The sequence below is a fragment of the Centroberyx affinis genome, unplaced genomic scaffold (genome assembly GCF_046629955.1).
Source record: "Centroberyx affinis isolate AG114_WGS23_722 - 3 ecotype Tasmania unplaced genomic scaffold, CSIRO-AGI_Caff_v1 ptg001013l_1, whole genome shotgun sequence".
Classification (NCBI taxonomy): domain Eukaryota; kingdom Metazoa; phylum Chordata; class Actinopteri; order Beryciformes; family Berycidae; genus Centroberyx; species Centroberyx affinis.
This window is the reverse complement of record NW_027279575.1, coordinates 58,418-86,417: the sequence shown is the minus strand read 5'-3', so window position 1 is coordinate 86,417 and position 28,000 is coordinate 58,418. Positions and strand designations below refer to the sequence as shown.

The 28,000-nt window shown below is 42.5% G+C and overlaps 1 protein-coding gene across 1 annotated transcript; it reads right to left on the bottom strand.

Annotated features, from left to right (window-relative positions):
* ptdss2 (phosphatidylserine synthase 2) lies at window positions 1-28,000 on the bottom strand. Its single transcript, XM_071522690.1, has 13 exons — window positions 27,829-28,000; window positions 26,941-27,291; window positions 21,760-21,861; window positions 19,109-19,191; window positions 14,045-14,112; window positions 12,200-12,334; window positions 10,707-10,757; window positions 9,802-9,915; window positions 8,543-8,661; window positions 7,729-7,843; window positions 5,318-5,463; window positions 4,001-4,186; window positions 1-455 (listed from the first exon to the last, which is right to left on the bottom strand). The coding sequence occupies exons 2-13, from the start codon at window positions 27,177-27,179 to the stop codon at window positions 296-298; spliced, it is 1,518 nt and encodes a 505-aa protein (XP_071378791.1). The 5' UTR covers window positions 27,180-27,291; window positions 27,829-28,000; the 3' UTR covers window positions 1-295.

Below are 28,000 nucleotides of genomic sequence, written 5' to 3'. Positions count from 1 at the left end.
TGTTGCTTTTTGTTTAGTGACTAGTGTTAACAGTGAATAAGCCAGCATTGGAATGACTCTAGTTGGTTCATGTAGGCACAAGAACAACAGTTTACACCACACACACACACACACACACACACGTTCCACCTGCGATCCGTTTGCCTCCATGTGTGTGCTACTGTGTCGTGTTTCTCCTTCATTGTTTTTTTTTTTTTTTTTTTACCCCCCCCTCCATCGTTTTAACTTTGTCCTTTCTCTTGCACCGCTGCCGACAGTGTGACCAACAGGCTCCGCCCCCCTGCTCGCTCTGCCCTCAGGACTTCCTCTGCCGCGGCGTCTCGGAGCTGCCGTTGAGTTTGCTCCGCCCGGAGGGGGTCGCCGTGCTACCGTTGCCCAGAGGGCGGTCCCGCTCCCGGTCATATGGGACCTCCTGTTTGCGCCGACGGGTCTCTTTGTAGCGGAGTGTTATATCACTGTGGGAGGAAAGAGAGGGAGGGAGAGAGGACACATTTTTACAGAAACTGTCAGACTTAAGAACATTTTCCAACAGAGGTCCATGTGCCAGAACACACACACACACACACCTACAGACACACACACGCACACACACACAGACACATAAAATACTTCACTATAGGCCAGACAACAGACTGGAAGCATCAGACGTGCACATTTTCAAATTCAATTGTTCTTTTCATTTCCAACAGGCCCACCAGGGGAATGGATCGATATTTCATAAGTGTGTGTTGGTTTCATTTCGAGTGTCAGCGGGTGAGCAAGCTGTTTTCAGCGGGCTCCTGCCACCCTGCCCACATAAACCGCAGATGTGGCTAAGATAAGATAAGATAATCCTTTATTAATCCCACAACGGGGAAATTTACAGTAGAAATTTACAGATGTGGCTATGCTACCGGTGAGGGACAAATCAGATTCTTCTCCAGTTTTTTTTTTTTCATTTAACATCAACACAATAAGCCTGTTAGTTCGTTGACTTAACCCAGGAGCCAAGAGTTGGATTAATAGAGGAGTCAGTTTCTGTTGTTGACAACTTTACTTTCTTGCATGTAAATGATAAACTTTCTCTTTAGTCAGCTATGAACAGTAATTCAAATCCATCATGGTGGAAAGCAAGTCCAAGGATTTCAAGGAGGTTGGCACCCCCACCTGCAGCAGTGGATTCATTAAGTTGTGCAGCATCAGATATCACATCCAGGGCGTCCAGGTCTTTAACCCTTAGATGCATACGTGGATCAAAAATGGCCCAGCTGGGGGTTTTTTTGCATCAAAAAAAGGTATTCCTCAAAGATCTAATTTTTCAGTTTCCATAAGTGGGTCAAAAATGACCTGTGTGTATTTCCTATGGAGTTGACATTGATTCTAATTTGGGTGATTTTTGACCCGAACACAGGAGAATGTTGGTTCCAATAACCTGCACAACTAAGGGTTAAATGATATTTCACTGCAGTAGAATGTTTATTTTAGCACACATATCTCTATAGTTCATGAATGGTCAACAAAACACACCACTCTGGGTAGCGTTCATACATCTGCAAGCAGAAAGAAAAGCAATTCAAGGTAAGATGCCATTCTGTGTCCCAGATCATGCTTTTCAAGAAGTAGGTTTGTCTGACAGCAATCAGTGACATTAAGAGCTGGGGGAAAATCCTGACTACTGGTAATGACAGTGAATCATGGGACAGCTCATGTTGGAGCATCACTGCTCCTGAACTTCTATGGAGGTAATGTGAAATATCTCTTTAATACTCACCTTGGCCTGCTGATGTTAATTGTGGCGTAACAGTTGCAGGAGAGGACATGACACATCTGAACCTTTATAACTCAGACTTGGGCCAAATGGTATTTGCAAATAATTCTTAGCTGTTTCTGTTTTTAATCTGCTTGGAGTAGCAGATGGGTTGGGTTTGCTGCATTGGGACAATTTAGATCAGGTAGGCCATCAATAACGGAACAGTATACTAAATCAACTTTCAAATACTTTGTGATGGTCAAAATGCTTTTGTGAATGATCCTACAGTATGTGGCAAAGCCCACCTATCTGGTACTGAAGTAGGCTAAAACAAACCATGAAAAGTATTAGCAAATACAAATTGACCCAGGTTTGGTAAAACTTCAAAATGACATGCTTTAGTGTCTGGTGTCCTTGATGCACTGTACATTATGACTGGTAGGAGGTGCACCATGAGAAGTGGTGGAGCTGATCTGATTGGCTATCATTGGATGATGGGCAGTTCAGTGGGAGGAGTCGGCATGCTGATGCAGACAGTGTGTGTGTGTGTGTGTGGAGGAGGGGGGGGGTGCAGACAACTACCCTATTTTTCAATCAATAACCCCTATTGTCTCTTGTCTATCACAACTACAATGTCAACACAGGCTTGCTGTCTTCTTTATGACTAAACTGACTATAGTAGAAGTAATGATAATACAAATGGATTGAAGGGGATGACTAAAAATGAAGATGACAATATTCACCACAGCAAAAAACTGAAAAGTGCCATGCAGGAAATGAATCCATGTGGAGCGAGATCTGTGCTGTAGAGGATCCCAAACACCCTCTGGATATTAATATGGATCCAAACAATATGAATGGTGATGAGAGTGCTTACAATGGAGATAATTTAAAAAAAAACACCACACTGCTGATAGGAGGGAGTGGACGGTGCAAGCGCCTCTCTCCTATACCTACCTCACTGGACATGGACATTACTGCATTACTGCTGAGCACGGGGGGGGAGGGAGGGGGGAGTAAAGGGACAGAGGGAAGGAGAAAGGGAGGGAGGAAGGATGGGGAGAGGGAGGGGGAGAGGGAGGGGGGGGGGGTCCAGGAGGGGAAGAGAACAGACGAGAAGCTTAACATGCTGGGGCGGGGCTTTACCTGACAGGAGCACAACTCAACAGAAGCCAAATCAAACCAAAAATAAGCTAAACCATCGCTGTATGAAGTCATGAGGAAAACCAAAATCAAATACAGACCCTGCTGCTAAAAATCACATTGGACGGGATCACGGGATCAGCCACAGTGATGCTTTTTTTTTTTTTAATTTTTGATTATTTTGTTTATTTGCAAAATGCAGAGCAAAATGCCCCATTTTAAAGTGGTACAGACAAAATATAATGTTCAGTATTAATAAATGTGCCAATAATTGTTTCCACGACTGCTCTCCGTCTTGCCTCACCGTACCAGTATATTAAATCCTTTCTAACTGAACGCACTAAAGCATCAAATTTTAGATAAGCTCCCTGAATGTAAACAGTATATGTGTAATGTATAGAGGATGTAATGTATAGAGGATAGTGTGTTCTGTGAACCTCCTGCAGTCTTATTTTTTATTAACCGGATACAGCTAGGAGGAAATATGAAGCGGGCCAATCACAATTGTTGTGGTCTTGAGTCGCCCTACGCGCAGTTACATTTTTGGAGAGATGCACACAGGACTGCAAAAACAGTGATTGGCCCGCTTCATATTTCCTCCTACCTGTATCCGGTTGATGTCCGCTGATAGTGAAGACAACATAGAGCAGATAGAAGCTGAGGAGGTTTGCAAATATATTAATTTGTACAAAATCTAATCTCCAAATTATAAAGACTACCAGATGTCACTGAATTTGTGGTGAGAAATATCCAGAACATGAGCTTCAGACAATGTCAACACTAGTGCTACTTCTGTTATGACTTCCTTGTTAACAAAGCACGCCACTAGCATTTCGGTGGTCTACACACAGAATCCCCAACACAGTGAGCCTCGAGATTGGTTTTTGAGCGCAGACCATTTTTGTAATTTAACTGTGATACTTGTGAAAAGGTTTCATGCACCAAAATTGTTTACCTTTGTTCTTTACCAGTGTTTCCTCTTTTCTTGGCATCTATGTCCCTTGCTCTCTGCAGAGCAATTTGTAACAGCCCCCTAAAGGGGTTTTGTAAATAAATTTGACTTGATCCCCACCCCCACCCCCCTTGCCCTGTAACCCACCGCCCTCTGCATCTATCTGTCAAGCTTACCGGATGAAGAATCGCCACAGGGTCCAGGTGAGGATGAGGAGGATTCCTAGGACCCAGCACTGCATGATGAAGAAGGGGATGGGCAGCAGGATGGTGTTGGGGTCGTACTTGACCACTATGAGGAACTCTGTCACTGTGATCGCCGCCACCAGCCACGCCTGCTGGCCCAGCTTCTTGTGGAACTTCCTGAGGGGAGCAGACAATTTAAAAGGGTATGGGTTTACAAAAGGTGTAATTATGGTATAGCAGTAATACCATGGAGGGCGTTTTTTAGTGTTTATGGGTAAGCTGGTGATGTGGGGAAAACCAAAATACCAATAATCGCAGTAAATAAAGTACTCAAGGGCAATATGACTCATACAACAACTGGATGAAAAGCTTTCTACAAAGTAATGTACATACATAAAAATAAAAAAGAAGACCGTGAAAAAGGAAGATTGCTAAATAGCTTCCTGGTTACCACAAGAGCTGGCATAGCAACTATTAAAGCAGGGCTTCCCATGCTTTATGAGAATTAGCAGCAGTGAGCGGATATATGAAGCTGTTGCACATCTGGTAGTTTCACCCAAGCAAGCTGATTGGTCAAAGACAAGTTCTAACCAATCAGATTGCTTGGCTGAAACTACCAGATGTGCAACAGCTTCATTTATCCGCTGTGCTGCTGCTTGTTCTGACCTAATCTGACCTAACACTTCAATTGAACTTGATTTATAAACACATTCATAAGGCTGAATTACAGCTACATCAAAGCTACATGGTAGATTCAAGAAAGTGAATTGGTCCTTTCATAAGTTGGTTATGTAATACAAATACTTATGTCAGCTGTGATGTGGCAGTGGAACAGCCAATTAATTCAGTGAAAATTTCCAAGGAAAGTCTTTGTTTCAATTTTCATTTGCTAAAAACACGCCTCCAGCTAAAAAAAAAAAGATAGTTTGTGTTATGAAACCTTGTTTCAGACACTGGATGCTGACCTTAAAGGATAAGTTTGGCAATTTTGGACCTACATTGTATATAATTTGTGTCTTACATACCTGTAATACTTGGCATATAACTTACAGATATTTTGACAAACCCTATTTGGACTCACTATTAGCAGCAATAGCCTAGCAACGAATTCTGCCATTAGCTGACTCTGCAGCCGTTATTCTCTGCAGGTCCAAGTACTACAGGTATGCAAGAGACAAATTATACCTAGGTCCAATATCTCCAAACCTATCCTTTAAGTGTTACTCAATATACCTGCATATCGAACCAGCCTATGCACCCAACCAGCCCCTGCCCTCCACCTGCCACCTCCGTGCTGCTGTCACTCACGGGTCGTCCATGAAGTCGTAGATCTCCCTCATGGCCACGCCTCCCACGTTGACAAAGAAGACCAGGCGCAGCAGCACCAGGTAATGCTCCGGAGGCATCCACAGCACAAACTTCAGGTAGAACGTGTTCAGCTCCGCCAAGAGGAACTGGGAATGAGGAGGGAGGAGGGAGGAAACAGGAGGGAGGAGATGTGGGAGAGGTAAAGACATTGCAGAAGTTAAGACTTACAGAATAAAACCAAAGCATTATTACAGGAGACTTCTACTTTCTAGAGACAAAAACATCATCTTATTAACCTTTATTTATTTAGGCAAAGTTGACACAGCATGCAAGTGCCTTGCTCAAGGGCACTGCAGCAGTAGTTGTTGAGGGAGAGGAGGAGAGACTTTCCCTGTGAGATTCACTTTCCCTGCTCAGATTTTCTCAAACTGTGCTGGAATCAAACCGCTTTTCTAACCTCTAGGCTGCCGCTGCGCACATCTACAGGCAAACAGCATCATCCTGTGTGCTTTCATTGGGGAATAGAAGACCCGACAGTGCTGCGAATTTTATCACACATGATTAATTTATGAGCACTGGGAATATGATCAGCGGGAAGGCAAGTGGAGACGACATTTCACTCGTATCCTGCTCCGTTCACGCTGACATGTTTAGGAAAAAAAATGGGTGGTGGCTTGTATTTCCAAACATATCCATGTGCATGATGTTATTTAAGAATTTGTGATCCACAACAAACTGAGTCAGTTGTCAGAAGGGATGAGGCGGACATGCAGAGGGAACATGGGAATAGGTATGGGGACAGGACAGGCGGAAGAAGGCCCGTCTTGGCCCTGTGGGTAAATTAGCACTGTTAATGCCTTCTCATGCACTCAGCCGTGAGTATGCATCGTAAGGCTGTCAGAACAATTTCCATTATCCGAATCGGAGTCGAATGTTAAAAAAAAAATCATGAAATCCGAGTCCCAACCTGCCCACTGAATGTGTCAAACACAGCATTTTTTTTCCTTTCCTTTACAGATGATTGAACTGAACACATCACTGGCTCCTCATGCCTCGGCTCCACAGACTCTCATCCTCTGTCGCTCTTGTGATACTCTTCTACCAGCCTGCTAGTTATTGTTAGCACACGCTAGCGGCATCATGGCAGAAAACACTCAGCCTGACAAGGAGATTACAACTCCTAATTTAAGAAGCGATGTGTGGAAGATATTTGGATTCCCTTCAGTAAAAGGGGAGAAACACCCACTGATTTCCTCTCGTCTTTAAAGAAATTGAATAAACGGAAAAACCAAATGTTGTGAATAAACTCTGAGGAGAATCTCTATCTGCTTAAAACTTTCATTGAGCTCTGCTTTCATGTGTCGATATTTTGCACACTTTAGCATTAATATTCAAATTTCAGTTGAATTTGACTCATTTCAGTCAATTCATAGCCAAATTACATTTTTGGGGGCGATTGACATCAAATGTATTTTGTATTCATAAGAAGTGAAAATATGTATACAAGCATGCGATCTTATATAGTACACGCAATGTCTCAATTTTCTGAATTTTCTGGTATAAAAATCATTCCTCAACCTTTTCTTTCCCTTCATCTCCATCTCCCTCATGAATGATGTGGATTTAACAGGTGAAGTCAATAAGGGTTGATTGTTTTCACATGAATTTACCTAATCAATCTATGTGATGAATGTTTTTTTTTTCTTTTTACACTCAGTCTAACAATGCACGTTTGCACATCTGCTTTTTAAATCTGATAATGTGAATCCAACTATGCACATTTGTAATTCTGCATACATGCCCTTGTGCCGGACTGTAAATTTACAAATGTGCAAACTTCTGAACAAATTGTCAATGGGCAAAATAGTGAGATTTCTTTCTAGGCAATAGGAACTCGGTAATGGTATGATGAGTGGATCTTTAATCTTATTTTTTTTTTTTAATTTAATATATTGTAGTCTGATTCTTTGGTGCAATGACTCATCTTAAAGAGAATATTTTTTTAAGTTGTAAACAAGTATTTAGTACTATGTCATTATGAAATACAAAAACGGCGATCATATTGTCAACAATTGAGCCCAAATGCGCCAGTGCCATATTTATTTCTCTAAACCTGGCTCAGTTCGCCCTCCAGTGGTTAAAATGAGCAGCTGGTGTTCAGTTGGAGATGCAGCTGTGTCCACATACAACAATTGGTAAAAAAAAAAATGTTCCCACCCAAGCCTATCAGCGTGTGCACATGCCCACTAACACTCCGCCCTGCTCCTCTTCTCACCAACCTCCTCTCCCCAGCTCTTTACGCCCAGTGTATTGCATTTTTTTTTTTTTTTTTTAAATCATGCAGTAGGCGGAGAGAAGCTCAAACTGGGTGCAGAATTACTCTTTAAGAGAGAGGGGGGGATATTTCTTACCATAAAGATGATGCCAAGCACAGCCAGCCAGCGGCGAAGGTTGGAGGCAGGCTTCCATTCAAACTTCACCCAGCTGTACGGGGTGAACTGGAAGGCTATACGCTTTATCTTCCCCCTGGGAAAGACACAGCAGGGGGCAGAAATTATCAGACTTCTCCGCCACTGGTGCTGCTTCTGCAGTTTAACAGGCAATATAACACTCCAGCTTAAAAATTCACGAATTCATGTGTGTTATTCCAAAGGTCTAAAACAATCCGGTTGATATGTGCAAACAGCAACTACACCCTTCACTCAACTCTCACACAATAAAGAAATTAGGCATGCAGGATAGTGGTAAAGGTGAGAGAACATAAACTAATCTCTTGCAAAGCCTGCAATGTCATCAAGATGTAAAATCTGGACAAGCGGACATACACAATAAATGGGAGACTGTGTTTTGTGGCAACTATGTATTTTGGGAAAAAAAATGCCAGTAGCTATTTTTGTGAAGCACTTTGTGACTTTGCTCTGTGAAAGGTGCTATATAAATAAACTTCACTTACCAGCTAATGTTAATCATTCAATAACTCTAAAAACAGAGGATCCAGTCTTTGCGAGGGTTATCACTTTGTCAACTAAGGACTTAAGTTGCCTACTATCCTTCAAAAAGTACCATCATTTGTTTAGATTTTGCACTGTGAATTATTTTGTTGGTTGTCTAATTTTGGAACGAAACTCTTCAATTCAAAACACAACAAGAAAGATCCTGATTTTAATGAGGGCAGCTGTATGTGAGCCGTTCCCAGTGTGTAGGGCAGTGAGTGTGGAGTCGTACTTGTATGTAGGAATGTTCCAGAGGCCCTGCCACTGGTAGGGTTTCATCGACAACCAGCCCAGCGTCTTCATACCACAGTAGATCCCCATACCGTTACACACCAACACATCCATGATCCACTGGAGGGATGGAGGGAGGGAGGGGGAGAGAGAGAGAGAGAGAGAGAGAAAGGATGACATTTTTATCAAATGGGCTGATTTTTGTCTGGTTGTTAAGGCATATTAAGGTTTTAAATGCACATCTTCAGATGTGCCAAAAGCTTATGTCAGTGATAAACTGATATCGAATATTTTTTATAATGGTTCCACTGTTTCATATTGTATACATGCTGATATTTATATTCCATTACATTATGTTTATATGCAGTTATTTCTATATATGGTACAAATTTCTATTTTGTAATCAATATTTGAGTAAGTAATGGTGTCTGTTGGTAACATCTGTATGTAACAACTGGCGGTAACTGCCCTGCTACTTTGCACCCATACAGTCTACTTAACATGTGATTAAATTGTCACCAGCATAAGCTTATATAATGCCACAACTGCTTACATTCTGTTTCCATTCCATTTTATTGCTTTACTGTTTAATTTATATTATTTTTCTGTGCTCATAAACTTCTTGCCTTTTCTTCCCTGCTGAATCCCACTACTTTTGCTGCTGCAATGACCCAGTTTCTCCAAGAAGACCATTGAAGGTTCATTGTATCATATAAACAAATGAGCATATAATAACAGAAATGTAATGGCTTTAGCCTGCACCAGCAGGCTTCGGAGACCAGGATAATACAAAATCACAATGCTGTCCTTCCTCATCTTATTGTGAAGTGCTCCACTTTCTGTCTTCTTACCACACACTTTACTGCAGAGCAAGGTCACTGAATTACAGCTACCTTCCCTCTAGCTGAGTGGCTCAAGGAAAGAGCTGGGTCAGACTTGCCATTTCACACAGCATGCAAAGACTGAAGAGTCTATTAACACGTAATATCTGTGCAGGTCTTCTACTGGTCTTGGATTAGCAAACAAGTTGCTGCCTCTATCGCTGCCTTCATATCTGCTGGCCTTAGTTTTGTTTTTCCTCATTTTTATCTTCACATATTATTAGTAGAAGGATTTGATGACCTTATGTTTATATATTATATCCATTTATTTGAAATTTAGCAGTTTTTTGAAGGCACAACTGTTGACAAGCGCTTGCTTTCAGTGCCCCACCCATCCTCCCCCCATAAATAAACACAGAGCTGTAAGATTTGTACGTACGTGGTCCCACCAGCACTCAGAGAAGTTGGGTAACTGGTGTTCCAGACTGTATTCCAGGAACTCAAACATGACACTGATGATCATACACATCCACCAATCCCGAATCATCAGCGTCTGAGGGAGAGAAAGGAGGGAGAGAAGGGGAGGGAGAGAAGGGGAGGGAAGAGGAGGAGAAGGACAAGGTCAGAAAAATACCATAGAAAGAAACTGAATGTAAGAACCAACGATCGCATCACGATCACTGCACTAGTAAAAGGTTGTGTTGTCCTGATTGATATGGAGAAGATAATATATTGGCAAACTTTACAGGGCAGAAATTGATCTAATAAGGTGACATATTATTGATCCTTGTAGGGTCATTGGCTTTTCGCTTGCTCCCCTCCAGGAGAGGTCAGCGCGCTACAGAACAACATGCCTGGAGCTGGCAGGAGTTCAGTTTCTTGCCACTCTGCTGCCCTGTTATATTCCCTGTGGGAGTCTTATATTCCCTCAGATACACAGACAAACTGAAACGTTGCAGCTGTGTGCTCAGATGGACATTTTGGAACATCCCTAAGCTCTTTGAATCTATGGGCCAACGTTTTCATGGCTGTTTATGATAAAAGCCCCTCACTGTTAGACTTGACAATATAGGTAAGTTCATCTCCTCTAATCAAAGGTGTTTTTCCTTACATTGATTACAAGAATGCACTGACAATTTGGTCTATTTCCTGATTTTTTAGATGAAGCTCGCTTGTGCCATCCACTAATAAACATTCATTGTATTTCAGGGTTAACATATGCAACAGAGAAAAACAATCTTCTTCTCACAGTGGTATGTTGAAGAGCTTGGGTGTCAGTTTGTGTGTTCAATGTGTCAGGCAGCATAGCTGAAAAACCATCTCACTGCATTGACAGACACCTACCTTGATATACCAACCCAGGAAGTGAGCTGGAACAAAGCCATCCATCTTGTCCTGAAGAGACAAACCAACATGTTAATCTAACATCATGTTCTCCCCACAAGAAAACCCACAAGAAAAATGCTACTATTCATGTCAAACTCAGTGCTACAGTCAACCCCACAGCCACACAGTGCGTCTCCACGCCTGTCTCTCCATCAAGCTCAACCTGAACGCTCAACAGCTTTAAAATTCACCAATAATCAAGTTAGGAGCTAAATTACTTGACATTCTGTTGTCTCCTGAATAAGACAACATCAACAACTTCCCTGTTATGCATATTACCATAGTGTCTCAGCAATAATTAATAAAAGTAAACAGGACCAAGATAAAACTTGGCTGGCCATCACAAAACACAAAAACAGAATATATTGTAAACCAGACAAAGTTCTTCAGCTCTTCAGATTTTTTTGTTATTTGAATTTAAACCTTAAAACATAGAGACTAAAACCTATTCACTACTTTGGTTGATTTTTTTGTTGAACATCACAGTTCATCCAAATTAAGTCTGCATTAAATTCTATATTTATCCTGCTCAGTAACTTAGCACCCTTTAGTTTTACCGTTATTTATGGGTATATTTTTGAGTTCAAATCTCATTTAGCTTAATGAAAACGGTGTATTACTAAACACTGCTCAGAGTTTGATACTTTGACAAGGCTTTTCAAATAGATTTGCTGAAATTTTTTGGAGCAAGTGGTGGGCTGACCCACTCAGAGGAACTGAAAGCAGGCCAACAGTCAAGATGAGGTCTAGGTCATGGCGGCGGCAGACTGCTTCCCTGGAGGGACCAAGGCCTGGTTCTACTGACAGGCTATAATCTGCACCAGACACAACCCTCTGGAGCCAGCCAGCACACACACACACCTACTGCGTGTGTGTGTGTGTGTGTGTGTGTGTGTGTGTGTGTGTGTGTGCGTGTGTGCACGAGAGAGAAATAGTGTCAGAGTGGGAATGAATGTATGTCAATGAATAAGTGAAAGAAAGACGGAAAGGGAGAACAGAGGACTCTCCCAATTTCACCGTAAAGGAAGACGCTGTGAATAGACTTTAGGTTGACACAGTATTTGAGATCTGGGTCATTTCCCTTTTAGTGATAACTGAGGACGGAGCTTGCCTCCATATAAATAGCTCCAAACTTTCACTGAGCTCGTTCTTGGCAGTGTCAAGTGAGAAATTTCTACTTCTTGGAAGGTGACTTTTGTTACACGCAGTCATCAGCAGATTCTTCAAATATTCTGCTGCTGCACAGCAGAGATACGTTTCAAATTGAATCCCATTGCTGCCGCCCCCACATCACCAAGATTAAAGACATTATAGAAATACGTTACATAAGCAAACACGAGCAAGTGCCCCCTTAAACCAGAAACCAGGGACATAAGACTTGAAAGTGTACTGTCATGATTTCTGAGCAGTATAGCCCTTTAAAAAGGTGAAAAGGACCAGTCTCTTCTTACCCAGATGTTGTGGAAGGGGTCACTGGTGTTTCCTGGGTCGTACATCAGGCAGTTCCCTCCGTAGTCTCGCTCCGGCAGCGGGACGCCCAGCTTGGGGTCGATGTACTTCATGAACTGTCGTCCATCGTGCACCGTCTGGGGAACGGGGTTAAAAAGAAGAAGCACAACAACCATCAGCACCTTACAGACTATTCTCCATGATCAGGAGCTGCACTGAGACAACGAGAGAGGATGTGACACCTGACAAGGAACTACACAGGTCAAAACTAGTATGTACAGTATAATTGCATGTTGCAATTTTAGTTTTCACAATTGATTTTAACAGAATAGTGACATATCTGAAATACGGAAATATTTAATTTCATTTGGAATGGCTGATGTAGTCAGAAATAGTTAAGGTGTTGATATAACATACCAAGAGTACAGTAAAATAATTTGCTCTATAAATCAAGGCTAATAATCCTGTTAAATAATCATGGATTTTCATTTTAGCCATAAGTGTGCATCCCCCGTTTTGCAGAATATTATGCTCATGAATATCATGAATACATGTGGAATTCATTTTCAATTTACAATTTTAGAAGGTTTCCAAAATTATGTGCGAGGAGGCAAAATTATGAACCACTTCTTTGACATGCACAGCGTCTGCACAGCACCAGAATACCTTGCTTAGAAAGACCTTTACCACAAAAAAAACATTGCATCCAACTACAATTCACAATTCGTAGTAGTGTAATCAATTTTTGAGGCACAGAAATATAGTGTCAAGAAGGGAATTTTCGCAATCTAAAATTTTATTTTGCCTGGCATGAGTGAAGAAGGTACATGGTAGAAGTGTGTAAAAATATTTGTATTTGTGTCTAGGCCAGATTGCTATACAGGTTGTCAGCTGCAGAGTGTTAAGAGAACAGTCAGAGTTTGCTGTCAATCTTTCTGAGGAGTCTGGCTCTCTGATATTTTAATTAAACTGGGTGAGCAGAGAGGCTTCCAGGGCTCCAGATATAGGAAGATCACAGTAGAAAAAGTACCAGAGCTTGGAACAGAACTATGACCCAAATCCTAGATTTTTGGCGGATGTCATCTGTGGTTTTGAGAATCCCCTATGGACAGCAGCACATGGTTTTGCACATATGGAGCCCCTTGTGTTTGCTTTGCTCGGTTACTGGACATTGTGCACTCTAGTACGATTCTAAATCCACCACCAGCACTGCTACTCAATATAAAAAATATAAAAAATGTAATAGAATTATTTCAAATGTCTGTACATGTGAACCTAGACAAACCATTTAAACCATATATTTGTTTTCCCCACAGCTGAGGGTAGATTTGTGTTGTAGCGATTACTATCACACAGCTAGGAAAACACCTTTGTCAAAATAGCACATGGACCATGTGAAGACTTCCGCAGCATTACTGTCTAGTAAAAATGCTTAAGAAAACTGACCTTGGTGTAAAGGAATAGGTTTAAAAAAACACTGATATTTGTGAGTGCGATGTACAAGTTGAAAATATGAAAAACAGTGAGACATCAGTTCTGAAAACGACCATTACACCTTTTCTCAAAGGAAGCCATACACATGTGGAAGTGAAACCTCAGTGGATGCATAAATCGAGCTGTGTAAGAAAGTATACTTGGCATGAGTGTGCATGTACATGTGCATGTATGGTTTTACTTCTGTGTGTGTGTGTGTGTGTGTGTGTGTGTGTGTGTGTGTGTGTGTGTGTGTGTATTAAACTTAGCGAATATGTGTTTGTCTGTGCATATGTTGATGTATGTGTGAGCTTTTGAATATTTGACTCTGTGTGGGTTTCAGCCTATCAGTGCTTTTATTTCAGCACACCCACCTGGAACAGGATGAAGATGAGGAACAGCTCGTAGACGACGGTGACGCAGAGCCAGAACCGCCAGTAAGCTACACCGAGGGAGAGAGAGAGGGAGGATAGTTTAGCGTTTTGGCAAGTTACACAGCACGTCGGCTGTGGCAGTCCCAAAAATAACCTGGAAAGGTGTCGCTGGATGAAATCTGGAAATCAAATTAATTTCCCTTTTAGTTTCTCGGCTACCAATCACAGATACCAGTTGCCTCTTTACAACATACGCAATACAAACAATCTTTTTTTTTTTCACCTTTATTTATTCAGGGGGAGTTTCACTGAGATCAGTGCTCTCTTTTTCAGGATTTTCTCACATTATTATTTGACAAAGCTGTGTTTGCTGTTGTCTATTTAAAGTATAAGGCTGGTGTTTTTTAATGCATTGCTTACCGTCAACAAATCCTATGAAAATAACAAAATCAACAATGCGTTTGCTCTACTCCCGTTACTTTCTGACTTCCCACGTACCGTTTTTAGCCGTCAACCCGGAAGTCATCGGCTCCAATTGTAAGCTAAAAACCTTGAAATACAGCTCACAAAGACATAGGCTAGTTTCAATTTTAAAAATCACTAACTGTTACCACGAAAAGTCAGGCTGTTGTAGTTATTACCAAATCAAATTCAAATGGGAACAAATTCTTCATTACGCCGGGGACTATTTTCGGTGCTACGGAACTACTTTCCTGAGATCGCAAAGTGTTTACAGCCGGCTTATTAAGTTATTTGAGGAAAAAGTCGGCTGGCCCGGTGCATCGTGATGATAATGAAATATGTTGCCCAGAGCGACGGCATGGCTCTTTGACGTGTTTTTAATCGTTTTTTTAATATAATGGAGTTCTGTGGCTGCTGGGACATGGCTTCATTGGGCATCGGCTACATGGACGAGACTTGCTGGCAAAACAAAATCATTGCTGATTTTGTTATTTTCATAGGATTTGTTGACAGTAAGCAATGCATTAAAAAACACCGGCCTTATCCTTTAATAGTTTACCTGCTAGCACTTACAGCTTAGCATAGCTACACTTTAGCACTGATGCTGTTATGCAGCACAATGTATTCAAAACTGGGTTTGATTCTTAAGAGGTTAAATCACCTGAGAATAATCCTCCTACGCTCAATCTGTGATGACAGGTATTCACATTGCCAGCGCAGGCTCTCACAGATACACACAATGCTATCCTAACTAGACCCATAGAGGCCTCTAGTCGTTTCTGCATCCTACATTAACTGCCTGCCTGACAGCACCGACTCCCTTGAGAGTTACAAGCTTCACTGGCACACACACACACACACACACCATCTCAGTGTTGTCAAATCTGTAAAGCACTTGGCACTCAACACTCTATAAGGGATTTTAATGCTGGGATATGTCATGTTGACTGCTATGTTGGCGCCCTGAATTTAAATTTACATTTTAGGCATTTGGCTGATGCTTTTATCCAGATCGATGAGTGAGCAGAGGAGGGGGGTTCCGTGTCTCGCTTTAAGACACTTAAACCGGACAAACCACTGTTGATGAAAACATGAGCTGCTGCAAAGACCTTTCAGTGAGATGCAATATATAATGACTGTGTCTGTCACCATCTACACAAACCTGAGGGAAAAAAAAATCCCTAAGTTTATTAAAAATGTACTGGAAATGTATTTGGACTCTTGCAGATCAAAAGGATTTTGCAAGCACACAGACAAGTGTTATAATCAGAGGGATTTCAATATTCAATATGATTTTCCATCAAAGTCCTGCTGTGTCAGGAGATTTAAAACAACTTCAAACATTGGGAAAAAAGCCTAATGGCTAATAATGGCTGACTGTGTTTAAAGCCCAGACCTATTTCAGTAGGAAATAGTTTGTGCAGCATCCGAATTTAGCCCATCCTACTGTCAGTGTTTTTAAATTACATTTTTGTGCCAGGTCGTTTGTGTTAGTTCAAGTGTATACGCTCAGTTTTGTGCGGCACTCCCTGCCAGTCACCCAGCGGGAGTTGCAGGTTGGAAACCTGAAATTCCCACCGGCTCTTTTCCTGGGAAACAAACACGGCAGCTTCAGCACCGTTCAACCAGTGGTGCTTCGGCTGCAACAAGGTGAAAAACGACTGAACCTACTTGGCTGGCTCGACAGGTCAGGGAGCATGACGCATTCAGACAATACACACACACACACACACACACAAAACTCCCTTGTCTCTCTACCAAGGGAGGGGGCGAGGAGAAGCCAGTAATGCGACGACGACAGCAGCCCAAATTCTTGCCCGGCCACTTCCCGCCTCCATCAACCACCGACGTTTGTTTGCATCCATCTGTCCTCCACCCTGTTATCTTCCCTCCTATCCCTCTGGTGTTCGTTAGAAACCAGCCGTGTCAGACACAAGATGCGAGTGGCGTCTGTGTGCATGTGTGTGACATGCTTGGAAACTTGAGTTAATTGCTTTTAAGTGTTGCACTGCAACAGCTGTTGAAGAGAAGCACTCCCTTACAGTATTACAGTTAAGCTATAATGCATTGGCCAACACTGTTATCCAGACCCACAGTAAATTCACCAACTAACTAGTTTGATTAATGATGTAAAATAAATGACAAAAACTAAATATGACCGCATTTGATTTTACATATCTAGTCGATGCTCTTTCGATTTTACATATGTGGCTGACGCTGTTTCTAATTTACATATGTGGCTGTTATCAAGAGCAACAGTGTGAAGTTGTGAACAGTGAAGCAATAAAGAAAGGATCATATTCAATAATGACGCAGACTTAAATAAACTATGAAGAGAGGAATCCAATCACCACAGCCCTGCTGCTGCATGTACAATCAAACCAGGTGCCACAACATGTGCTTAGGTAACAGGCAAGCGGCCAAAACCACAGTGAATTTTGAAGCCAATGAACACGGAAGTGGCGGCAGCGGCAATTCCTCTAACATCCGCTAGGGGCCGGCTCTATAAAGACTCTAAACGTGGCCCAACTCCATGCAAGTCAACGGAACCACAACCCAACGTCTCGCTAAAATCAGTCAATACATTTTTTCGACAAGGTTATGGTCTCAGTAGCTAATTTCACTTCTTCTAATGTGTGTCCTTATGGCGATTTTCAAAATAATTTTCTCATTAACGGGATATAAAACGGGATTGTTTTCCTAGTGATTGACAGGTCACCTGTCCAGTGATCAGCCGATTATGGGCCAATAGGAGGCGGTGCTGTGGCAATGCGGACAACCCAAATTCCACCCTCAGCCTCGCTTTAGCTGTTCTGGCTCTAAAAAATGTCACCGCCAACCATAAACACAATGTCCAGGCTTCAACACGGCCCTTCAGAAGCCAGTGGGTGATGTCACACTCACTACGTCCATCTTTTTTTCTTTTTTTTACAGTCCATGGGTACAGGTAACTGCTGAAATATAAATATGTTTGGCCTTTAACTGATGTTTTTATCCAGAACAAGTTACGAGCACTCATAGAAAAAGCTGTAAGTCCTAGTTTACTAATAATATAAGCGAAGCAAGAGTCAAAGGGTCAAACACTGAGATGAAGTGTCTTAACAGGGTGCTGGGACATCAGGAGCTGCCAGACAAGCAAAAATGCAAATTTCCAAATACATGAAACTCTATTGGAAGCATGTAACAAACAAACAAACAACTCTCTAATTCAGTGTTTGTGGAAAACGCAGTCTCTGGTGTGTTCCCGCTGGCTTAACGTCATGAATTAATTGGGGCAGCAGTGGCCTAGAAGTTAGATAAGCAGGATCATGACCATAAGTTTGGCAGTTCGAATCACAGACCTGCTGGGAAAATTTGGGCAGGGAACGTGAATAAATAGCATCCAACCAGTAATAAATATTCTATTTCTTTTTGGATGTCCTTTTCCTGCATGTGACCGGCACCTCGCAGATGTGGAGCTGTGCAGAGGGCATCATACCCTTACTTTGAGAATAAATAACACTAAAACTACTGTTGAGGTAGATCACTCCCCTCCTGCTAAAGGTTGGACAAGCGTAGAAAACACTGGGCAGCTGCCAGGTGTGAATGTGCGTAACTGTATCAAGGAGTAGCACTGTATTGCACTGAAATTAAGCTGGAAAAAAAGTATGGTTTTGAGATCTGGTGTGTTACGTGGATTGCATCATTTTCATGCTCAGCAAACTATTCAGTGACCACTGCAGCCCTGTAGATATTACCACTGTCATCCAGGATAAAAAGGCTTCAACACAGGATGAAGACCATCACCCAGAATGGATTTGTATTTATTGGCATTTAGCTTGTTCACTAAAAGATTGAGTGGACCAGCATGCCAGGAAAACACACTCCGCCTGCTTTCAACAGACTTTCAATTCCTCATTTACTCAAATGTCTCCTTTATTTTGGCAATTACCTACAGCTAACCAATGTGTATCTCCATGCCCAGCACTCTAAAAGAGGATCTATATTTCATATTAGAAACCAAGCTGAGATTCCCAATCGTCGCTATTGATCAAAGTGACGGCAATTGCTCTCAGGTTCCCCCGCCAGACCCATTTCCACAGGAAGGGGAAAGGAGAGGTAATCAATACTCCATTAAAATGTCAGACTCAACACCTGGGCTCACCCTGATGATAGCATAGTATGTGAACAGCATTAAGTTGCTGTCAGTTACTAAAGTGGCGGATGTATTTTCAGTGTTCATCTTTGTGCTTTTTCATGCTGGGGTTTGTTTATAAGCAAACCTAAATGCATTCCAACCTTTTCCCTGATCTGTAAGATATAACAGGGCAAACAAATGTCACTTTGACATATTCTGGATATGGTTCAGAGTGAAATGAAAGAGCACTGCAAAGGTTTGACCCATACAAGTTCTTAATGAGAATTTTAGCCTGCATAGCACAAGATGCACAGCCATGTTGACGGTGACTTCCACAGACTGGAAAAACACAAGTGTTGCTTTGACTCAAGATACACGACAATAATAAACTGAAAACGTTGCAGCAGACCTGGGAGAGGAAGTTCTGCAGAGCAAAGGTTTGTTTCTGTTTGTGTGCATGTTTGTGCTGGATGTGCTGTTCTTACCAGGATGTGGTCTGGTGAAGGGGCCGTCTTTGGCTTGGGTCACTCCAAAGCAGAGGAACACTAGGATGCTGGCCACAATCCCTCTACAGGAGCACACATACCAACACACAAAAACAAAAAATTCAAACATTCTTAACCTATCGTAACATAATTTATAATGCAGGACTTCAATATGGTTTTTCAATGAAATATCCCCAGCCCCTGAACCATTAGGCTACTTGTCTTGCTAACAAATCGCTAATAACTACCTCAAAAGCCCAAACACTGGTGTGAGTGCATTTTTCTGCAACACTGAAAACACTCCCAGGCCTCTCAAACACTTGACCCATCCATTTAAACTGCAGCCTATCCTTGTAGATTTGTGAAGGCAGTGGATTAAACAAGGACACCAAGACTGACTACATGATTTGCTACCAAATAAACCGGGAGGCCTGTCACAACAGTTTTCCATGGACAACTGCTCCTTATTCCTGTGTCCTTCCTTCCCACTGAGCTGAGAGACCGGGCTAATCTGAACCTGCTGCTGTAAGGATGAAGGATGTGATGCCACCTATCCCTGTTGTGTGTAGATCAGAAACATGTAGGGCAGGCGACGAGATGAAGACGCTCTGGACTGAAGAGTGGGAAGACTTAGCAACTGGACACACACAACCAGATTAGAGCTACGCCTGCCAAAGAGTGTGGTAGTGTGTGTGTGTGTGTGTGTGTATGAGAGAGTAAGAGTATGTGATGCAGTGTATGTGAGTGTGTAAGTATGTGTAGAGCACTGTGTGTGTAAAAGCATGTCTGCAAAAGTGTAAGAGTGTGTATACATGTGTGTGAACTGGTGAGAGTGAGGATGTTTAAAAAGTGATCGAGTGAGTGTGAGCGAGTGTATTAAAGAGCGAGTGAGTGAGGGAGTGAGATTGAGTCTGTGTGTATGAGTGAGCGGCGTGAACTCTGTGCCAAGAAGAGGCTCTAGTATCTTTATCCTGACGAGCCATGGCAAATCCTGTTAAGAATCATCCTACAATCCCTGTGTCTGCACGATCACACACACACACACACACACACACACACGCAAAACAGCAGGCTTGTTGTGCTATTCCAATCCACCTCCCACAGACACACACACAACTCCTCTAAATTTCCCGCTACTTAAAAACAAACAAAAGAAATCATTTAAAAATCAAGATGGCTCGTCATCATAAGACTCGAATTAAGCAACTCTCTTTCCACACTAAAAGTTTGCATGAGTTATAAAACAAAGCAGGCCTTTTCCTCCACAGCTTGGCACTATGGAGGCCTCCAAAGATTCATCTGGGTTGAGTCATGAGTCTGCAGAACAGAGAAGAGCTCAGTGCAGAGAGGGCCGTCATCAGACCAGTCTGGATTTTCCTGACCAACATCAATAAAGTCAGCAAACCCAGCAGAGTTGTTCAATCTGGCTCTCAAATTAATACTTAAATATGTTTTGTTGTATGTTTGTTTTTACGGATATACACATGCTGCCATCAAAACCACAGTAAAACGGGGTACTGGTAGCATTTCACTGATACTAAAATTTGAAAGTCATATGATTTTCAGACTTTTTAACACATTTTTAACATTTAACATTTTTTGTGAGATGACTCTAATGAGGAGCAATAGATTATCTTAACCATTTTTGTTCATCCAAGTCTACATTGTTCAGTAATTGTAAAGGACTGGGTCGGGCTCCTAAGTGATAAAGGGGCATCTGTGGACCCCTACTTTGTTTTCTCCATGCTCTAAGAGTAAAACACATTGGCCAAAATGTTGAAAAATAATCAGTTGATACCCTGGTATTCTTGCTACTTCATGTTCGCATTTATGTTAAAAAAATATCAGGCCTTTATCATTTCAAAGAGCAACATTCAGCTAGATGTGGCCTTGAACAGGCGCCAGTTGGGCTGACGGTGAAGGCTGCTGAAGAAGGAAGTGATTCATCCCAAAGCGACGGGACAGTTTTGTGTCTCACCCATGTGTTCCTGTAGCTGTGTGCCTTTATGCCAAATTGTGTCAAAGGTGAGGCATTGATGTTTGTTCTCATCAGTTGTTTTTGTTACATGACATCGCTCTGAATGGCAATGTGACATGACTCATGGCATCGAGAGGAGAGCGCCAACAGGCAGGCCTATGCAGATTCTCTAACACTAGTCTCTTTCTCCCTTTAAATTCACATTATCCCCACACACACACACACACACTATCGCTGTCTCCCTGCAATTTACACATGTAGAGACAAAGTTTGTAATCAGGTGCCTTGTTGGTACAACAAATGTCAGAGGATTAGTAGAGCATTGCTTAGAAACAAAGTGGTTGTCAATGCCTGGGTTACTAGGCACTGGGAGGTTCGCAGAAACTTAATGCAAAACTATAAGAATGAACTTTTGAACCCAGCCTCACTCAAAAGTCAAATCAAGCCTGAAGGACATAACTTTCTGCAAGCCCAAACAAGCATAAAGCCCGAAACTGCTGATGATTCTCTAATGATAAACTGCTACTAAAAGTTTGAATAAGTTTGAACCCTAGCCCGACTGAAGTAAAAAAATATTCAGGCCGTCTTGATCCGATGTTATCAGATCCGGCCGGGTTCTGCAGGGCTTCTGCCTCTAAATGTGACGCAGGGAGCAGAGGAAGTGCCTGCTGACCTCTTGGTGTTGTAGGCCGTGTCCTGGGGGGTCTCCTCCAACAGCGTGACGTAGACCAGAGCGCAGGTCAGGATGAACAACACCGTCACCGTATGTGCTCGCCTGCAGAGAGTCAGAGAGGGAGAGATGGAGGGAGAGAGGAGAAGAAGGAGAGTGAGATTCATGCCATTTGTAAAGAGAAACAGAAGAACAATCAACCTACAGGCCACTGGAGCGAAAAGACACCTGCTGATGCTATTCAATGTCACTGAGGGAGAAGGCAGTCAGAAATAGTACAAGGACATTAGTGCACTACACTTCACTGGTGATAATTAAATAGAGATTATTAAATATAGACTTGTCTTAATAAATAGACATGCTGTGCTTGCGCAGGAGACGCCCTTTATCGCAAATAAGCAAAGGCAAATATAAGTAAAAATGGAGGGCGTGGAGTTGAGATAAGATGAAACCCAAATGTTTCCTGTGGGGAAATGGCATTGCTGCAGTTGCACGTCACTGCAGCAGCAAACAGTAATAAGAAAAATATGTTAGGTAAGAATGAAAATTATGGGAAAAAGAATGTATTACAGCATTGTTTGGGTGTTCAATAGCAGCAGAATTTAATGAAACAAATAATGAATTAATGAGTTCTGGAGTTAATGACTCACTGTAACAGTTGCTTTTGATTAAATGGAAGATTAAAAAATCAAAACCAGTTTGTGCGTACATTATCTGGCGGAATGACGAATATGGACCTGTGAGAATCGTAGGCAGGGTATTTCTGGCCTGTTGAACTCATAAAATATGCCATTTGGTTGACGCTTTTATCCAAAGTGCCTCATGGTTCCATAAGTGCATACATTTTTGCATGAGTGGCCACGGTGGGAAACAAACCCCTAAGTACACACACTCTCCTCACCCACTGAGCTGTACAAGACCGCCCTAAAGATAAGATTGACTTTATTGATCCCAGAGGGGACAGTGGGTCTTTACAGCGGTAAAGAATAAAGGTATGGGTTGGAGAGCAATGAGTAAAAGCGTAATAAAGCACTTGAATAAAAATTCTAAATAAAGTGACTCCATGATGTGAATAAATCGTTTAATAAATGTTTCTCCATGATAATAAAATTTGCACCAGGATGGCTATTCACACTCAGAATAGATGTCACCAATAATTTAGTCCTAAATCGGTTTACCTAAATGGAAATCTCTTCCTTCCATAAGGACATCTCAATGGTGTCTTTTCCCTGTGCAAGTCTTTCAAATGGGTTCCAGTTACGGCTGCTTGATTGTGGCAATGATAACCCCAATTCATTTTCCAGCTATTGTGATCACATTTATTAAATCACAATGATTAGTCATGATTATTTAAGGTAAACAATTATTTTCCTGCACATTTTGCATCTTATATCTACAACTCAACATTAGTACTGCAGCAGTTATTCTAAATCAAATGAAGTGTTGTATGCCAGTATTCTACAATTACTGATTGTGGAAACTAGAACACACAACTGTGCAGTTTAGTTTCAATAGTCTTACTCGCTGCTGAAGTCTGTTGAGTCTTGAAACCCCATTCGTACATGAAACGCTGCCCACTAAACATGTTTCCACCTGAGCCTCTGTGCAAACCTACCAGACCACAGTGAATAGAAGTGCATCATATTCTTCTTTGATACTATGGACAGACCTGCTGAATAGTGATGAGGCCATGACAAAAACAGCAAGTTTCCCTATGGCGCATATCTCCCAACAGTGGATGAACCTTGGCCTTTGTCGTACGACAGTTAGACCCTACAGCAGTTCTGATATACGTCCCCGCTATCTGTACGGTTTGTCTCAACCCATGGGGCAAAGCTCCATTTATCCACTTGCTGATACGAGTTACCAGAAGATACATAACAGGAATTCTCAATGGCAAGGAGGGAAATGGATAAAGTGTTTGAATGGTCTTGGGGGAATTTTCAAGAAGCTGACTAGGACACAAGGGTAGGAGGAGATGGCTGGGGCAGTCCAAGCTTTCGTAACATCTGTATTTGTACATTCTTGAATGGAGGATAGGGGAGCGCAGTGGTATATGCTTTAATAACATCAGCGTGCATAGGTTGCTCACCCTGCTAGTTCAGCTTCCATCAGTGAAATTCTGCAACATGAGCCAACAGAGGGCAGACAGACAAATGGGACTGCAAGTGGAGGGAGCTTTCACAGAGGGAAGGGCACCTGTCGCGTCGGAGGGTGGCTGTCACGACGCAACAATTTTACACTCCAGTGCTAAACATGTCAGAGTACGACAATCCCAAGGAGAATCGTGACACCTTGTCAAAGAGAACGGAGGGTAAAGACAGAGGCTACTGAGCTACTTACACACTAGTATGCTGACTATTTCAGGTGTCATATCCTATTCTTTAAATGTGGACATTTTGCTAAAATGAGTCACAAATGAATCACAAATTCTGACATAGCTGCTGTGATACAGAAGTTCAGATCCTTAACGGTATTTGGTATCACAAGTATGGCAAGGGTGTAACACTGATATTTCATATCGATACTATGGTTGTGCTGAAGTGCTGAGGTCGTGGCTGTCATCATCAAACCACAGAATGTCGGCCCAGTGCCAGCCCTTCGCCCCGCAGTCTGACTCACGGAGAGGGAATGTCAGGTGTCGTTAGCATTTCCTCCCTGCGCCACCTCCTTATCCAACCTGTTTGGCAGGAGACACAGGGGACGGCCTGGCTCCTCTCTTGCCTGACAACAGCACAACACCACCGGGAGAGAAAAGACGCAGCGGAAAAACCAGCCAGGTGCGACTGAAGAGGAAGGCTAACCCACCGCACAAGTCACCACTAAGACTGAGGCTGGGCATCCTGACAACAACCCAAGCAACAGGCTGTTTCTGCGAGTGGAAGATGGGCTGGTGACCAATCAGGGCAGAGGTAGAAATAGCCTAATGTTTTGACATGATGCCAAAAGGAATAATTAGGTCTGACTCTGGGCTGATTTGAGCGGTGACACTGGCTCGCCAAACATGTGACTTCATTGAAAGACAACATGCTGCATTGTGACTACTTCGTGCATTTGAATGCAGCAGACCACATTTTCCATGGTTTTACTTTGTTCTATCATATAACACATGAGTTTGATGGACTCATTACACTGAAATAAAATAGTGAATTGTGTTGCTACCCCAATCAAGGTGTCCTCACAAGAATTTTCTGGGACATTGTCAGCAATCGAACTGCACAACACAATCTCAAAAATTGAAATTTGTGTGCAGAAATGCAATTTAGGGAAAAAACAAAGTTAAGTTGGTGTGACAGCACATAATATAGTTATGCTGTCTAAGGTCTATCTAAACTATTCCTCTTTTCACAGAAAAAGTACTTACAACCACATTTTGTGCTGTTAAAAAAAAGCTGGTCGCATGACACGCACTTTGCTTCCTTAACTACTAGGGGAAGCTGCCATCATCAACAAACACTACTTGGGAACAGCTCAACTCAAACACTCCCACAACACAGCCAATGTGCTCCCATACTGACTCTAACCAACAGCTACTACCAACTTTTTCTATTTTCATTCTGGTTCATGGTGTTGTCAAAAACTATCAGCTGCCAAAGCACCATAAAACCCAGTCTCTTCTTTGTTGTGATCGGTCAGCTCCTAATGCGACCACATCATCTGCGCTCCCCTAAAGAGCTGAAATTTTCTCAACTTTAGAAAGCGCTCTGCCTAAAAAGAAGCCAGCTGGCCAGAGGCTGCTCCCCATTTACTTTAATGTTATAAAGGCAGTGGCAATTTGGATAAAGTGAAATAGTGTGAAAACGTAAGATCTATTTTTTTTTTTATTGGCAACCATGTATCAGTTTGGGGCAGTGACTGGTACTAGGTTGGTTTTGCAAGGGAAAAAAAAACATCCAAATACTAACTTCATAACAAATCTGGGAGTGCCACACACCAAAAGACCTAACTCACCAATAACAAACACAAGAATGACCAGCAGTATTAAATAGTGCCTACCATTTTGTGAGCAAGCTTGGCTACCCACCAACAAGATCACATTTATGTATGATGTAGGCTATTGGATCTATATATTGCATCTTGTTTTGTTGGCCATAAAACACGTTGTATGACACTAATCCATTTGATACTTTTAATTGCAGTGCATCTTAACTCCTCCTTATGCCTCCTTTTTTTGGTTCTAGTCCAGTAGAGTGAAAATGAACCCTGGATGTCGATGTTGTAATGAGAAATTCTCATTATGGCTGCTATCTTAGAAGACCAGTCTCTTCTGTTGCCAAAAGATACTGGATAGCCCAGGACAGAGGAGATCCTACTACTTCATACTTTAGACACAAACAGAGCAGGGTCGACCGATCCACCCGCCCACACACACACACGCACACGCACACACACACTCTCAAGTGCTGCTGGAGTGACAGGTTGAAGGGCCTTGCTAGCTACACAACAAAGCAGGCTGCATAAAAAAAAAAATGTCACTATTCTAGACTATCCTCATGCCCTCCACATGACAGCACCAGCATCCTGCACATTTCAACACATTGCTTTGCAGTGTGAGTCTGTGTCAGCGAGTGCACACAGAACTGACTTATGGTGCTCACCACACGGACGCAGTATCTGTCTCTTGTGTATCTCTTTCTGCTGAAGGTGCAGGCTGGGATATTTGCTATTGGCTTGTCAACAACAAGCCCAGAGTGTGGATGTGCAGCATAAGCATCAGTGAAGGCACAGCAATCGGCTGGCTGTACACCTTTAAAAGTGATGCCTTGAAGAGTGAGCGTGATAGATCTGGCAGACTTTGTAGACTGTTACTTGCTATCTTTAGACATTTGAACAATTTCATCAAACTACATTTCGGATTGACTTCAGTTGTCTTGCCATATAATTCACTGTGTAGGTTTTAAGATATGTTGCAAAGCCACAGTAGTTGTTATGACTGATGAGCAGCTAGAGGTGACTGTCACTTCGGCCTGCCTTTCAGTTCACCTTGAAACCAAAGCCCACCTCGCTGTCACCAAACATGTCTCTTTCTGCAGGAAATAAATTTAGAAGTATTATGGTGTAGGGCATTGACAAACATCATCCCTACTTTCTTTACAGAGTTCACAGCTCAATCAAATGACAGTATCAGTAATGACAGTTGCATTGTTTATGTGAGCAGCCAGAAAGCAACTAGCATTAACTCACCAGAAAAAGGTGTTGGTCCCGTCGTCGAAGACCTCGCATTCCGTGTTTCTCCGAGACAGGCTCTCCCTGGAGGTCTGCTTCATCGTCTTGGCTTTGGTCGGTGTGCCCTGATCCCGGCAGCCCGGGGACACTGTCGGGTCGACAGAACCGTTATTAATCTGCTGCTCGGCGGAGGCGGCGCTGGCACACTTGCCGGTGACCATGGCCATGCCGCTTCTCTTCGACTCGGGCTTGGTCATGGCTTTACCGACTGCCTCGGTGTAACAATATCCTGTGTGGAGTGGTTATCCCTGGGCTCTGTTCCCGTGCACTGTCATCCGTGTCAGCCCCACCCAAGTGACTGTCAGCATCCTGGGGTGATCGGAGGAACAGACGTTATTAGGGGTGTAGTAGATAATGCCTAGAAATTCACGTCCTGCAGTTGTGTTAACTCCCCACCACCGCCCAGCACTGTACAGACAGACATTCACACCAACGGCTCTGACACCGCCTACTTACTTCAGAGCATTTCTGCAAAAACAAGCTGCGCAAGATTGTCATGTGTCAACAGCGACGACTTCGGCTACAACCCACGGTGTCGTCGTGTGACTGAACGAGCATTTCAACTCAAGGCTTTCAGATGTTAATGAAATCAGTGCATCTGCACTGCGAAGCCACCTTGATGTCAGGTTAGACAGCTTAGCTAACCGCGTTAGCTACTTGTAGCTATTTTTGCCTGCTGACCTTGTTGACGAGGCTAAGTTAACTGACAAACATGTTAAAGGTAAACTAAGATGAAAACAGCCGAGCCGGTGCTGTACCATTTTGTCAAAAATGACCTTAGCTAGCGTTAGATACCAATTCGGGATCGTGTGTAATGATGCCGTTAAGTTAGCTAACATTACTTACCAGTGGAATTTATGAGATTACTGCAGTCTGGGTGACTTCACGTCAACTGGCGGCTGCTACATCAGTGACAACGCTAGTTATTAGCTTTATAATTAAAAAGAAAAACCAATTTAGCGGTCAACTGTGTCACACACCACTTGCAGTCTACCTCTAGTGTAGGAACAGATTGATC

What these genes read in the sequence shown, in the direction of transcription:
- ptdss2 (XM_071522690.1), bottom strand. Translation starts at nt 27,179, where the DNA reads ATGACCAAGCCCGAGTCGAAGAGAAGCGGCATGGCCATGGTCACCGGC. An exon ending in GGGACCAACACCTTTTTCTG is followed by an intron (nt 21,862 to 26,940) that starts GTGAGTTAATGC and finishes GACTCTCTGCAG; the next exon opens with GCGAGCACATACGGTGACGG. An exon ending in ACGGCCTACAACACCAAGAG is followed by an intron (nt 19,192 to 21,759) that starts GTCAGCAGGCAC and finishes GTGCTCCTGTAG; the next exon opens with AGGGATTGTGGCCAGCATCC.